Source organism: Aulonocara stuartgranti, assembly GCF_965226115.1.
Source record: "Aulonocara stuartgranti genome assembly, chromosome: 13".
Lineage (NCBI taxonomy): Eukaryota > Metazoa > Chordata > Actinopteri > Cichliformes > Cichlidae > Aulonocara > Aulonocara stuartgranti.
Window position 1 is genome coordinate 23316841 of NC_138949.1, and position 16160 is coordinate 23333000.

The window sequence follows — 16160 nt, forward strand, 5'->3', positions numbered from 1 at the left end:
ATTCTCTCAGTTTGCCCCCTCGCATCAGGCACACATTCCACACGCATGTTCATTAATACGAGCTTGTACGACAGAGTCATCTTTGCCAGGTGAGGATTTAATTGCCAAAGTCGGTGAAGTGAAACATTGGGGCCAGGGCAGGAGTATTAGTTGTAACCAACTTCGTGAAACTCCGTGTAATGGATTAGGAGACCTGAGCAGAGCAGGGCTGTTTTTAGTGGCTCAGATGTATCCTCTAAATAGTGTTGTTATTTGAAGAAAGGTTGTAGGATCACAAAGAAAAACTTTTATTCGACTTTTAGATTCTTGTCCTACTTTCCCAAGTTTCGCCATCTGCTTTGGGGACTGTGCACACAAGAGGTAGAGTGCATCTCAGTCTGAGAGGGTCTCTTGTGAACATACTACTACCACCAATACTAATATGGCTATTTCCACTGAGAATAGCAATGTTACGCATGCAAACACATTTTTAAAAATTGTTTATTACTGTACATCCCCCTCATTTCTCTGTACTCCCAGAAAAATATCAGTCTGGCTCAATCAAGCTCTTTTGCTAGATTTGAAGTAGGTACAATAGGAGGTGAAGCACTTACTACTGTATTTTCAAACTGACATACCAAAAGAAAAAATATTTTCTATTTTCAGGCAGAAAGTCTGAATTAGCCTAACCAATATCGTATATTACTGGATTCAGCACAGTGAGACCTTTCCAGCAAATCCTGTTTAGTGATTCTGGGACAATCCTACCTAATACAGTTGAAACGTATATGAGCACATTCATTGCAGATTCTCATTTGAAATGTTCACCCATTGTACTTCTGTGTTTGTAGAGCTCTATTTCATCAAGAGATCACAATGTTAACTTTTTTTCCCCTATAGAGGAAGCCTCAGTCCACTCTCACACCCAGTTTGGAATTAATTTGGCCTTCCATTATGAAATTACATGAGTTCAGGTGTAGCATCTCCCATTTGGCTTAACATTTTTGAGGGGATATCACAATATCTGTTAACTTTTGAGAACTTTCATTATTTAAGAAAACAAGTTAAAACATCTAAAAAGCTATTGTTGCAATGATATTGGTATCTTAAAATGCTGTAGTTTATACATGTAGCATACACATACCTCCACCACTAATCTTGTGTTATACCAAAAGTGTGTTATGTATGCATTGCTGAAGCTATTCCACAAGGACTGGTGGTCCAATCCATAAAGGCTTGACCATTTAGGGCAGCGGTCCCCAACCTTTTTTGCGCCACGGACCGGTTTATGCCCGACAATATTTTCATGGACCGGCCTTTAAGGTGTCGCGGATAAATACAACAAAATAAAACTTGTACTGGTACCGAAAAAAAAGAAAATTTATTCATAACACACGTGAAAAGACCAAGGAAAACCGAGTAAATGCTAAAAACGATAACAAAATAACGCTGAAAACCGATAAAATCCCTGAAAACTATACATTTCACACCTGAGCCTCAACTCTCGCGGCCCGGTACCAAACGACTCACGGACCGGTACCGGTCCGAGGCCCGGGGGTTGGGGACCGCTGATTTAGGGGGCGAGGTCAGCCGCAAGGAGGTTTAGGAGATTAACATTGTTGTTTTTTTAAAGAAAGAGTTGAGAAGGAAGTGTTGCCAGACGCAGTCTATGTGCTGGTGGGAGAGAAATGATGAAATTGATGGATGGCATATATAAAAAAAATAACTTGTATAATTTTCCCAATTTCTGTCTCACTGCTCTTGTGAAGCTCTGTCAGCCCTTTATTGGAGACCTTTTACAGCTGTGGAAAATGTAAAAAAGGCTAAGCTGCCGAGTTCTATTAAAGCTGCCAGATACTGTCTGAATCATTCAAGAGCCCTCCAACACGCTCTCTTGTTCTTGTCGTCTAAAGTTTCCTCTCCCCAAATGAAGCTTCAACAGAAAGCTTCTGTGAAGACCTCCCACTGAAAAACTTGTTGGTGTTAAAGGAAGGACACGGACAAGCACAGATCAGGGAGGCTTATTGCTCCCCGCTGCAGCAGTCACACTAGGAGGGCTCTGAAATCTGGGGTGGACCTGCTGGGAACTTGCATCCTTTCCCTTCATGTCTTCAATATCGCTCTTTCTTTGTTCTTTTTACTTGACAATTTTTGTGCCTCTCCCTTATATCAGAGAAGAAGGAGCCCTCTCTACAACCGAGGAAGAAGTAGTATTTGATATAGCTCTACTCTCTACCCACTTAACAAAATGGCACAGCTGCCTCTTCACCATGAGTCTTCCACTGACAGCTGAAAACGTTGAATTGCTTAACCTTAGGGAAAACGCAGTGTATAGAATGAGGCTTGTATTTTCTCAGCCTTGTGCAAAAAATGTTCATATGGCAATGTAATGTGACAGTTGTGCAACAAAGGTGGGCTGAGATACTGTATGTGGCTAATAGTTTTTATGTAAGCAGTATTACAATTTTAGAGTAGGAGGAAAAGAGTGGTTTTCACAGCTGAAAAACAACATAAAGATTATTGGAAATCTCTAGGTAGGGGGGTGCTTAAAAGGATAATGAATAATAAAATAACCTCCTGAGTTTCAGTCTGACATTTCTAACTGTCGTGCTGTTTTAACCATTCCCATCCCACTATCCAGCTGACGACCTGCTCATCACAAAACATTATAAGGAAAACAAATTATATCCACAAGAGGTTGTAAGCTATCAGATATCAGCACTGATAAAACTGTTCATTCCTGCCCGCTGCCTTAAAAACCAATCATTATTTAACTTAGCGGTCCATGTATCTGGTTGTGATGACCTTTCAGTTGAACTATCATGAATGCCATAAACAGAGCCTTGGATTTAATGTTTTATTCAGTGTAAACATTAGATTAATTTATTTATATTTTATTTAACATTTCAGTATAAACATTGCTTTTTTTTTTTTTCTTCATGTTTTTCAAACAAAAAGGCTCCTCAAGTTCTCAAGATTAGAGTGAATGTTAGTATTAAGGGATTTATTTTGTTTATTCCACTAACACTAAGCCCGAGTTTTCATTGCATCACAACTTTTATTATAATGGATTTAACATTGACGTGATGCACCCGCCTCAATGTGCCTTATAAGCGTGTTTGTCTGCGTGTGCACTGTGCACGCATTTGTGTGTGTGTGTGTGTGTGTGTGTGTGTGTGTGTGTGTGTGTGTGCGTTTATTTTGTGTGCTTTGTGAAGCGGTCTATCCGTATCCTTAAACAATGTGTTTATGCCTGTGAGTTTGCTTTCCTATGTGAGCATGCTTCACTGTGTGTGTGTGTCTTTGTGCGCGTGCGTGTGTGTGTGTGTGTGTGGACGACCTGGTATGTCATGCCTTTTGTCCTCTGTGTTTTTCTCTGCGTAGGGTGTGCTGCCCACCCCTTTGCTGTCCCCGTGGCAGGCACAGCACCAGGGCTTGACCCGTACCAGCATGCCCCAGCGCAGACAGAGTGAGTCACTAACACCCTTTGCAGCTATTCTCTGTCCTTCCATAACACAGCATATAGGGTCTGTAAAGTTTAACTTTGTCTCAAGTTAAAGCCTTCTAATCTACCAAGTCTTGTTTCCAGTTAGTAGAAGGGATTTTTTTCGCCTCATGATGTTCCAGAGCTGTTTGTGGTCTGTCTGCTTTTAGATTAATATGGGACAAGATTAGAAACAGGACAAATAGCTGTTTCTTGTTTGTTTTACTATACATAGTCTGACTTTTGGTCCTTTACAATTAATCCTCATGCATCCTCTTCCATTGCTTCCCCTGTATGACTTATTTTCTCCTTTTTTAGTTCTATTCAGTCAGAAATAACATCATTTATTGTCTTTTTTTAAAACCCGTAGACACCTGTATTTTAAGTCCGAGTTCTTATACTCATTCTACAGGAATGCTGTAAAAATATGCAGGGAAGAGAAATAAAAAATAACACACATAACATTGTCTTTGCCTATAGAGAAAGAGAAGACTATAGAAACAAGGGCAGGCTGGTCACAACAACCTCACCTATCTCAGTAGCTGTCACATGGCTTTTGTATTATGCAGTGCTGACAAGCTAGCAAGTAGAGGAGGCAGATAAAGAGAATGACAATGGGTAAATAGACTTCAGAAAATGCACATATGTGAGTATGAAGAGCACAAAATGGAAAAAACAAACAAAGAAAAGAACCCACGCTGTGTTTCTTTGATCTACCTCAGTGGGACTTAGCTTTGTATCAAGAGGGGAAAAAAGTGACACAGGTATATTTTCTGGCATGTTTCAAATTATTACAAAATCACATTTTGACAGCTGTGTCCTTATTCCCCAGCCTTCAGTCAAAGTGCATTTTCTCCAACCAGTAAATTGCGTGGTCTAATTAAACAAAACAGCATCAAACAAAGGCGAAAAGGAAAAAAAAAGGCTATGCACAGTTGAAGAAAAAAAGTAGGAGGATAGTGGTCATGACTTTTAAACCTACTGGAATATAATTGGTAGGCTGATGTATTTAGATATTACAATGAGACACTGAAACTGGAATGAATAAAAAGTGTATTTTTATTTTACTGGATAAACCACTAATGCTCTGACCCCCCTCAGGGAGCCCTGGCTGTAAACAAAGCAGCAAAGAGTTCCTGCCAGTAGTAATGGTCTTAAGAATAGGAAAAAAGAGAAGCGGTGCGAATGAAAGGAGGTCATAGTAAATGAATTAAATTGGTTTGTGGAACTAATGTGTAACCTTCTCTTGGGCTTTGTTCTAATTCTAAATGGCACAATAAATATGTGCCTTAGATGTCGGTAACCCTCTCTTTCTCTTTCTCCCGAATCTCATTTCATCCTGTCTTCTAATCCGTTAACCCCGCTCTCTCTCCTCATCTCTGTACTCTTGTCTGTTAAAAGTCTGAAAATGAATCTCTCACAGTGTTTCTTCTATACCTTTGCCTCCTCACACATAATGCCTATGCAAGGAGTGGAGCACCTAGTGCAGTACTTCACTGACACAGCGTGGTACAGTAATCCTCTCTTTAACATGAAATGGACGTGCTGCCCACCTCCTGCTCGCTGGGCTGTTGTCTTGTGACACATGGCATGACAGAAGCATGTCTTTGTAATTCTGCGTTTGCATGATTAGCGTTTGGGTTTCAGTTTTGACTTCTTTCTATGCCTGCGTTTATTAATGGATATAAATTTGGGGTCACAGAGTTGTCACAGTTTTTTGAGTCTTCTGTCATGTTTTACAAATTTATTACGGCAATATTTTTTGTGCTTTTGCTTTTATTGTTTGTCTTTTAGTTAATTCCATTCTGTAATTTAACTATATAAGAACTGTTGTGCATGCTTTGGCTAATGTTTCTGTGTGTGGTTTGGTTTTTCTATATTTTATTCACTCATTAGGCACTCACTTTGATGGATGAAGGGTATTAAAGGGAGTAAGATTTTCAAATAGCCTCATGTTATTGGATGTGAGTGTATATTTACTGCTGTCCTGAGTAATCACAGTCTTTCTAGCTCCCCTATCAAATGCAGCTACGCAACAAGGCAAATCTAAGTACTCACACATACTCTCAATCTTTCCACAGCTCTTATTTCAACACAATCCACCACCACGAGCGACACATGAAGTCTAATCTTGCTTTAAAATTGAGTGCCACCATATTGACGATCCCATCTGCTTATGTGCAGCAATCACATAGTCTTCCTGCTAAATGGCAATTATTTGCATCCTTTCACTTCACATTCTTGCAGGTTGCTTTTCTTAATAACAAACCATTTCTCGTGACATGTTGAGGGTGGGTGGAGATGATTTTATTGTAGTGGGATGTGAGATCTTCCAGGTGTCACAAATTAACATGATTTTTTTTTTTTTTTTTTTTGGGTTCCACTGGTGATTTTGTGTAAAAGTGATAGCTATCATTAGTGAGCTGTGATATTTTCTTGGCAGTGCAGTGAACTGCTCAGAGTGATTGCTGCTAATTATTAGTATCTGTAGCAGATAGCTGCAGATGCAAATAATTGCTGACTATGACCCAAATGATACAGGATATCTCTACTAGCGAAAGCTGTAAATATATGGGCTCATTACAAAGCTTGCAGTTAGACGTAGAATATGACTGCAGTTCTTACAAACATTTCAGTCTGTATGAAATGTGAAGCACACTGTCAGAAATAGTACAATGCATGTATTCGTCTGGTTTTAGTATGTTTTGCTCTGAATGAGTCAGAGGCACAATGGAAATAAGGTCATGTTAATAATGTCACTCACCTTTTTAGATGATGCTTGATTCATATGATAATTACTTTTGTGACATCACTTCTAATTTGTGGATTATGTCTCACACTGAGTCGTGATATACATGAGATATTAAGATGCTGATGGGTCGACTGGTGGACTAATCGGAGCTTATTGTAAGATGCAAAAGAAGCCGAAATTATTCAGACTTCATAATGACAGACTTTGAATCTAGAAGTATAAAAGCAGCATTTTTTTTTTTTTAAAATGAGCAAACTGAAAACGAAAGGTGAACAAGGGTTTTGTAACACGCTAGTGGACGTCTTGTGGCAGGGGACCAGGAGATGGAGCTGTGGCCTCAGACATGCTCTCTCACACTTAAAATACAAATGACTGATGGTACAAACAGATCCAGCATCCTGACCAGTGCAGCTATATATTCCTGTCCTTTGAGATCCCTTCACTTCGAACTCACAGTGAATATGTTCTGCTGAAACTGAGTTCAGGCTTTTTAGAAGCTTTTGATGGTTCCAGGTGGATTTGGATCCTACAGGCACTGCTCAAAGAAGAGGAGCCAAAAGGCTGGTCTTCTGATTTCTGATTGTAAAAACTGGCAGTACAAACTAAATAGGCTAGAAAGGCTAGAAATGTCTTGAAGCATTTTTATATACGTTTGGTCATGAACTACTTTGAAAATGTACTTGGATAAGATATCTGCAAGTACAGGAGTAGAATATTGATTTTTTTCTTGTTGCATCTGATGCAAGGATCTCAGCTTTTGCTGGACTTCTTATAGATACAGTAACCACTGTCTGGTCCTGTAATCTGCTGCTTATCTGCACCTGTGTTACAGGGTGGTTGCTATAAAAAGGTTATCTTATGTCACTGTTCATCTTTGGTAAAAAAAAAAAGATGTATTTAGTGAAGCAGTCATGCAGAATAATATATAGAATCTGTTTGCTTTCCCCTGGCTACATCTAAACAAATAAAGCAGGTGATGCGTACATCGTTTGTTACATAGATAAATAAAACACTTAAAATACAAGCTAATTGCACACTGGCTCTGTCAGCTTAGACTGTGTATATAAAAGATAGCTCTAGCTTCTGAGTTTGAATACAACACCATATATGGATGTGACTTAAATTTGCATTCTTTCACATGGCCTGCAGAGGGCGATTCCTACGGGTGTAAAAGGGTCTTTGTCTTCCTTGCTGTGTGATGTCAGTAAACACTTTGCTGATGAGTTTATGTCTGACTGTTGCAATCACTAGTTTTAAGTCTCCTTTAATAGAGCAGGATGTTCGTTTTTTCAAATTATAGTCCCCGTTAGTGTTCATAAGGGTAGGGCTGCTCGATTATGGCAAAAATGATAATCACGATTATTTTCACTGAAATTGAGATCTCGATTATTTGACGATATTTATTTAACAATAACAATGTATTGAATAATGACTTTAAAGATTGTCAAAAAATAATATAAAATAGTGTGCAAATACTGATAACAGTGCAAATGTTTGCAATATAAAAAATAAATGAAAAATGTAAACATCTATGTTTAGTGAACGTTGCAGTGTTGCTCTGTGGTGCAGCTACAACACCGTAGCAAAGTTTACACACTATGTCTACTTGATCCACGTCTGACTCCGTGAACCATAATGTTTCCACACCACTGAAGTTTTTTTTTTACCTCTCTTTTCAACCAACAGCAGTCACTCTCCTCTCCAAATAACTTCTGCTTAGCTTTCCGAGCTTCCCTCGGGTCCTCTTAATCAGCGGTCCCCAACCCCCGGGCCTCGGACCGGTACCGGTCCGTGAGTCGTTTGGTACCGGGCCGCGAGAGTTGAGGCTCAGGTGTGAAATGTATGGTTTTCAGCGTTATTTTGTTATCGTTTTTATCGTTTACTCGGTTTTCCTTGGTCTTTTCATGTGTGTTATGAATAAATTTTCTTTTTTTTGGTACCGGTACTAGTTTTATTTTGTTGTATTTATCCGCGACACCTTAAAGGCCGGTCCATGAAAATATTGTCGGGCATAAACCGGTCCGTGGCGCAAAAAAGGTTGGAGACCGCTGCTCTTAATTGTTGTGACACGTGTTCGAAATGCAGAGAGGTGCGCTCGATTTGCCACACGGAGCAGCGCGAGAGTAAAGCACGAGGGAGGGGCTAATAATCGGCTCAGTCATTTTTAATGATCGTTGAAAGCCCAGATCGTAATCGTGATTAAAATTCGATTAATTGAGCAGCCCTACATAAGGGTGATAATGCAGGGTGTGGGCAAGCTTACTTTAAATGTAACGAACTGGTAGAATGTCAGCGTCCTTCCGTTTGATCCAACCTGCGCTTGTTCTGTGTGGTGTCAAATAGCTATGATAACAAAGACGAAACCGCTCAGCACAAGCCTTCAAAAACAGATCAGTCCAGCTGGTGACGTCCCCGACTATGTCCATCTTTTATATACAGACTATTGCTTTGAAACAATTCGATGTAGTCAAAGTAAAATACGTTTACGTTGAGTCTGTGTCAGCAGCTCTTTTGTTTTTGGACGGGATAATTAGCTCCTCTCATCCAGGTGTGCATGGTTTTGTGCTCATAAACTGGATGTCCCCTATTGGAGGGCAACACCATGGTTGGTATGAATTTTGTGTGGTTCAACAGCTCAGCATGTTCTCACGTAGGCAGCGTGTATTGTAGCTCCCAGTTTGAATATTTTGAAGCCCCACTGCAGCAGTGATTGCAAAATAATTCAAAAGTGTCAGTAGATTTCAGACTCGCACAACAAGGTTATTCTCCTCTGCTGAATCAGGGCTGCCTTTGTGCCTTTTCTTCTTTTTAATGTAGGACTAGTTCAGTGGCTGGTAATTGAAACAGGCTGTGATATTGTGAGGGTCGCAATTTTCCATGAGGTTCAAAGATACTTGGGGAGGATATTTATTCACTTATTTATTTAAAACTGTCTACTTCAGAAACATGTTAATAAAACACTGCCTGTATATCACACACTTAGTGTTCACTTATTGATACACTGTTCCTTTTTCTTTTACCCCACAGCCTCAAATACTACGGCCTTTCAACCCCTGTCTCAACGAGCACCTCCAACAGGGAAAACTAGTAAGAACAACCCCTATCGTGGGCCGCAGTGACCTCACAAGGAGTAAATCAGAGGAAGCAACCCATTTAGATGCTGACCGTCCTCTTAAAGCAGTTGTGGCAGATGCGTCCGGGCCAACAGGCCCTGACAAGCTGAGTCATCTCCCGAACACCAACCTGCACCGCCTGGGTTCTGGAGCTCCACAGGGGATAACTGCCAGGGACAGTCCAGCATCAGCAGCACAGCATGAGAGGAGAGCCCCCGCTGCGGTACTGCAGAACTCTGTCACTGCTAGATCTGCTGGTTTGACTTGCCCTCGCATGCTGCAGCCTCCTCGCTTTCACAAGCGCGTTTCTCTCCCTGCACTCAAACCAGGGGGCACTGGTGGCTTTGGCTCTCTGAAGCCGGGGTGTTCCTTAGGGCCTCTGGCTAACCAAGTGAAGCAGCTGCCGCCTCCATCTAGAGGCCTTCCCTGCTTTAACACTGGACCCCAGGTGCAAGCTCAAAGTCTGTTTTGTACTTCACTGCTTCAGCCTCGCAGGGATCCAAGTTACACCAGTTCCAGCCGGGAGGAGCACAGCCTAAAGGAGCCTAACCAGGGTACACTGAGACCCCGGGTCAGCCAAGTTCCCGATCCCTTTGAGTCACTCATGCCTCCCAAAGCCAAAGATTCCCTGAGGACCTGAAATCCGTCCATCATAACCTAAAACTGAAATTACTCTGACATTGATAGTCATCTCCTTCGCCTCCTAGCTCATTACTAATATATATGAGACATTCAAGCACTGCCTATTGTTTCTAAATTAACCACTTCAACATGCTTGATCAAAATGTATTATGTAGACGGACCTTATTTTCACTACTGTCCACACTTGTGAGATCGAAGGGTTTTGATGAGGAAGTTAGTTTTGCACATGAACATGAAGGCTGCAGATGGAAGAAAAGAGTGTTACCAGTTTTGTTTTCTTTTAATACCCACTGGCTAATGTCACATTTTAAAGTCCAAGTTCACTCGTTCCTCACACAACCGTGCCCTTTGACACACAGGTGCATTTGGTTTTAAACATAGTGGTGACATGAGTTTGACCTTCGCTGTGTAATAGACAGCCCGGGGGGAAACCGAGGGAAAAAAGAAAGTGGGAAAGAGGCAAGAAAGTGAATGTGAAATGGGGCTAGAGACAGAAAAAAAGAAATTTGTCAAAGCGCTCTGGAGTTGTCGCTTCTAGAATGAGAATATGTGTAGGTAAACGTGTCTGAGTGTGCGCATATGTATTTTTTTTAAAGATAGAGAAACGTAGTGTTGAGAGATGGATTTAAAAAACAGCTCCACGCTGTAGGTGTTCACATCCTTCCAGTTCAGCTCACTACACTTACATCCTGAGTGAACTTTCAAACCATGCACGTGGTAGCAGAAGGGTTCACAGACCTTTTGTGTCAATGCACTGTGATGGAAATATAGGCACTGAAAAATAACAAAAGGCTGGTGGTGGGGATATAATTAGAAACAGTGTGCAAGTGAGGAATTAGCTTTCATAATGTAGTGGAAAGAAGCAGCATAATAAAGCACTCACACACTTAAGTGTGCTCAGGGACAGTGGAAGCGCACTCATATCTATATGTGCAAACACAGACAAAATACACTGTTATTTCAGGGTTACTTTGTGCAGTTTTAGATGAAAACGACTGAAGAGTAAAATGAGATATGGTGAGAAGGAAATGGTATGTTTAAAAAAAAAAAAAAGCAAAGTTAATATCTGGATAGTAAAATCGTTGCTACAAGACAATGAACTTTTAAAACATACTGAAAAAGAGTAAACAAAGGGTGATCTGCCCAATTTCAAACATCAACATGTGGTAGAAGAAAATATCGCAAGTCAAACTCAGGTTGAGAATGGTGAATAAAACTGAATAAAACATCATTTGTGAGTTAATTAAATAACTTACAATGCACGCTGACTTTCTTGAAACAACTTTTCCTTTAATCGCCCACACGTGGAAACGTCAACTAATGGGGATTCATTAGATGTGTGAAGCTGCTGCCTGGAGAAAAAGCGTGCGCGCTGAGCTGCTGTCGTTTTTATTTTTTTCCCTATTCCACCGTCTCTCCTCTCACTCTCTTGCATGTCTCTTTGGGAACATCAAAGGTATTAGCGCGGTATTTTCAGGTGGGGAGCCTTCAGGGCTTTGGTGGTGTTTCTGTGGGAGTTTTGCAGAATTGTGTTTATCGCTGCTTTGCGAAGCCCTTTTGCAGTCAAACGCTCTCGAAATGTCCCTGAACGGAGAGCAGCAGTGTGTTAAAAAGGCCTTCTGACAGCAGCTCTGCTCTCTCCTCTGTCACGCCGCGTGACCGCTTGGTGTACGCCTCTGGCAGTGTCCGGTCTACTGCGTCCAATAATGCACCCTACAAAGACAGAGTGAGACAGAGGGGGAGAGAGAGACACACACATGAGTTGTATAGACGCACATGTACAGGAACTTTGGCAGAACTCAAAGAGACGCGAAACTCAGAAGAGACGCAGACATCATTTCACACTTTCCAACAGTCGCACAAGTGCACCTACAGGCCAGCACTCTGAGTTCTTTAACAAAGTGCATGAAAGTGTATCTGTGTTGTTTTGGAAGTGCTCACAAAATGAGGTCTCCAAGTAAACACTCATCTGTTTGCCTGCTGTAGCCATAAAAAAAGATGCCCATCTCTAGATTACCCTGGAAATGGATAGAGGCTTGTGTTTGTTTGTGATTGAGGATCCATGTGGCTGATAATACATGTTTACCTGTTGGATGGCTCAACATTGTGCCAAGCCAGCCAAGCAGTCAGCAGTGCTCTGTGAAGCCAAGAAAAGCCCATTTCTTATAATGAAAATGGAACGTGGACAGGAAGACACACCCAGAGTGTAAGATAGGTGCCCAGCAAGAGACAAAGAAAAGCTGAAAACAATTTATAAAAGTAGTGAAGGTGCTAATGATCAACACAAGCCCTTTCTGGCAGACTTGTCTGTAAAATGTCACGAAGGACAGAATGCATACAATCTTTGTCTGCACTGTGGTCTAGAGAATAGCCTGCGCCCCTCAGCTGTGTCATTCACTGCTAAGTAATGCCAAACAGGAAATCAATGTTGCCTGCTGTGTGTATTTGTATGTGTGTATTTATGTGTGCGTATCTCCAGACACCTCTGGCTGCCAGTGTTTTGCTCTTGGAGGAAAGAGTGTGTGTGTGTGTGTGTGCGTGTGTGTGTGAGAGAGAGACAGAGGCAGTGAGAGATCCATCAGCCCAGGCCAAACGCAAAGCCATGCCAGGGAAAACAGGGCAGTACCATGCCTCTCTGTGCTGTATTCCCAAGCTCCAAATCAATGTCCTTGTTCAGTTTAGCAGTCAAGCAAATCTCTCTTGCCTGCTATGCTTTAACAAAACAGGGCTAAAAACTCTAACAACTTGGATCAGTCCTAATGCAGGAACTTGATTCGCTTTATTTTTCAGAGAGGACGCACAAATTATAAAGCTGCATTGCACAAGAGGGGAAAAATATATATTTTCTGCATTATTATTCTGAATGAAAGAGGAATGCAACTTTTTGAATACACATCTGTCAAGCAAAAGGAAAAAAAATGCACAGAGAAAAAACACAACAAACACAGAGAAAAAAAGGTGTATTTACAGCTCAAGGCTTCATATAAAGGCTTTTTTTTTTTTTTTTTAAAGCTGTGGGGCATTTTAGCACCTTTAGCTGATTGTTTTGATTCACTCACCACATTTTTTGCATTCATTTATTTATTTTTAAAGAAATATTTAATAAGACCAATATTCTGTTGAGTTACAAATTCGCTACTTCACCTTAAAGAATAAGATGTTGGCAATTGCAACTGTATTTTTTTTTTTTTTTGTGGCTCTCATTGGCCAAAAAGAAAATAACAAAAATAAACGAGAATCAGAAAAGTTAATGTGAGTTTGAAATGATTATCAGGAACAGATGTTCCTTTAGCAACCACTCTCATCTCTGATGACGTTTTTAAAGTAAAAGCTTGAATCTTGAAAGATGTAGGTTAGTGTTTCTTCAGCAGCTGTATGCTGTCATACTTGACTTGTGGTTCTGTGACACGGTGTGATGTGCTGATGTACGTTTTAGAGCAGATTCGCCATTCAAGTGTTACTTGCCAGCTGAATCACCAACTAGAAGTTTACAGTGTAAGCAGATAAGGCGCCACAGTGTAGCAGTTCATATTCCCATAATATCCAAGGTCACGGTATTTATCACTACATATTCTCCTTCATCAGCTGCTCGCAGCTCTTATGCACTGTCTCAAGTATACTGTGCAATACTGTTTGGAGCAAAAAGAAGGCGTGCTAAACTGTACTTGTAGCAATCTTTTTGGGGATAATTTATCTGAATTTAAGGAGCTACACCTCATACACTCCCTATCCAGTTTTCTATGCTCTTGTCACTACAGGCTATTTGTTTTCATCTTTGTGCCCCCACCCTTCAATTCTTTCATCTCTCATTAGTACATGTGGATCTGCCTGGCCCAGGAGCCTCCGGTAGCCCCCTCTGAGACCTTTCCCAAATCTCTGCCTCAATTCATGCTTACTCTATCTGCCATTACCTACTAGAAAAATGCTTTCAAATCTAAAGAGGATGTGGTACCAGCTATTGAAATGCAAATTATTAAAAAAAAAAATAAATCAGACATTTAAAAAATTGTAATTTGAGGCACTTTAAATTACATTAGTTCTTAATGCTGAATGACAATTAAACTGTCTTAGGGGCGATACTTGGTTTAGACAAAATCTATTTTGCTTTATTTTACGCTCTCTTCTCTCCCTGTTTGTTTCTGTTTGCAAAGTCATATTTTTCTAGGAAGACTTGTGAGACAGCAATAAAGTTTGAACCAAATAAGCTGAGGAGGGTGTTTTGGCTAATTTTCAGTTTGAGTCCTGTCATGTTTTGGTTCTTTAATATTTGTAATATGTTTTTCGCATGTCACCAACAAAGCTGCCGATCTCAGTTTAAGATAAAACTGAAGCCTCATTCTTATTTTGGTCTTCTTGTTTTTCATGTCTGCTGGTTGTTTTACTGTGGAAATAAATTGTGCTTAAAAACCAAATGTGCTTTTTAGTAATGCTTTTTAAAATGAATGTTAAATTTGTGGGAATAAAAAAATAAAAATGGGGAAAAAACTCCAAACAATAGATGTAACTTATGTTCATTTTGAGATAGGAATTGTGAGAGGAAGATAGACAAACATAGACTTGGATATTACTTTACAGTATGTTATCACTGAGAAGAAATGCCTCCCTGTCAAATTAAACTAAGTAGCATCTCTGTTCATTACAAACCATGCAGCCTCTAGACACCTTGCATATAGTCCACTTAATAATGAGGTTACATGCTTCAGAGATGATGGGTGGGTAACAGACTGCCAAGCGCAAGAAGTAGCGTGACACTGTCATTAACTTCGAAAAGTGGGAGATGGAGTGCAAAAGGTTTTCCCTTGAAAGGAAGCTAAAGTGCTTTCATCATAGACTGTCAAATCTATGCTTAAAACTTTGTTGTCATATTGCATACTGCAGGTTACTCCTCAGAGAACAGAGGTTCAGTGGAGTAATTATACTGAGGGAATTTAAGTGTGAAGGAATGTTTAAAAATACAATCTAATCCCCAAATTCACCCTGACGTTGCTAACGCCGTAGTTAATACACAGATTAACAAAATCAGTGCAGAAGAGGCCGACATGTTCAGTGTGTCTCACTGAACATATCTCCTTGCACGCTCATACAGTAAGTAGAGCACACTAAGTAGAGCAGGTATGCATGGAGCATGAATTTCGAATGTTAAAAATCAAACACATCAGGCTGTGGACTTAGCAGAAATGACGATTTGACATCTAAACATCTAGTCATGACAGACTACATTTTTTGATTCCTGTACTTCTACTGCCTGAAAATTGTTTGGTCCCTTCCTTTACACTGCACAACCATGACGGCAATGTTTGAGGCTGACAGGTCTATAACATTCTACACTGAGTCTCATGGCAGCAACTCAATGCATTTAGGCATGTAGACATAGTCAAGATGACCTGCTGAAGTTCAAACCAGGTATCAGAATGGAGACAAAGGTCATGTAAGTGGCTTTAAATGACCGGCTGGTCTGAATGTTTCAGAAACAGCTGATGCTTCTAGTGTTTACAGAGACTGATCTGAAAAAGAGAAAATATCCCGTAAGCAGGAGTACTGTGGGTGAATGTGCCATGTTGACGTCAGAGGTTAGAGGGAAATTGCTAGACTGCTTCAAGCTGATAGTAAAGCAACTGTAATTCAAATAACTGTTATTACATCCAAGGTGTGCAGAAGAGCATCTCTCAACAGACAGCAGATTGAACCATGAAGCAGATGGCCCACAGCAGCAGAAGACCACACAGAAGACCAAAGAAATAGCGTAGGTGGGGCGGCTAAGAAACTAAAAATGGGTCAAACAAAGTGCGATGCACCAACATCGCTGGGAAGTAGTCAAATATGTTAGATTTGAAGGCAACTTTTCCAACTCTCTTGCTAAGTAAATACAATAAGAATGAAAGGAGTCTGTTCTTATGGTCTCATGTGATTCTTTTTTTAGTCTTTATGTACTCCTGTATTCTCTGTTATCTGAGGCGTTTTTCTTTGAATCTCAGTGGAGATTCAAATATAGATCCAAAGATTGGCATACCCCTTTTCAGCTGTAAGTTTAAGCAGTTTTTAGCCAATTACTGCACACATACAGACACACACACTGTCACCTCACACCATATTTTCTCCTGTGCAAAAGTGAAAAAAGTAAATAAACTGATCCCCCTGCTAAATTTGTAAGTTTGCTCACTTTCAAAGAGTTGTTTCATTTTAATAGCGA

At 40.4% G+C, this 16160-nt stretch overlaps 1 protein-coding gene across 4 annotated transcripts in view; it reads left to right on the forward strand.

Moving 5' to 3' along the window:
• ccser2a (coiled-coil serine-rich protein 2a) overlaps nucleotides 1-14382 on the forward strand; it is a 55658-nt gene extending 41276 nt beyond the window's left edge. For 3 of the 4 annotated variants that reach the window (XM_082556915.1, XM_082556916.1, XM_082556917.1), the window contains one exon: nucleotides 9243-14382. In XM_082556915.1, coding sequence (XP_082413041.1) covers nucleotides 9243-9968 — 726 coding nt within the window. In that variant the 3' untranslated portion in view covers nucleotides 9969-14382. Of the gene's footprint in view, nucleotides 1-3363; nucleotides 3449-9242 lie in introns of all 4 variants that reach the window. The other variant, XM_082556918.1, reaches the window with a different exon arrangement.
• Nucleotides 14383-16160: the final 1778 nt, after the last annotated feature.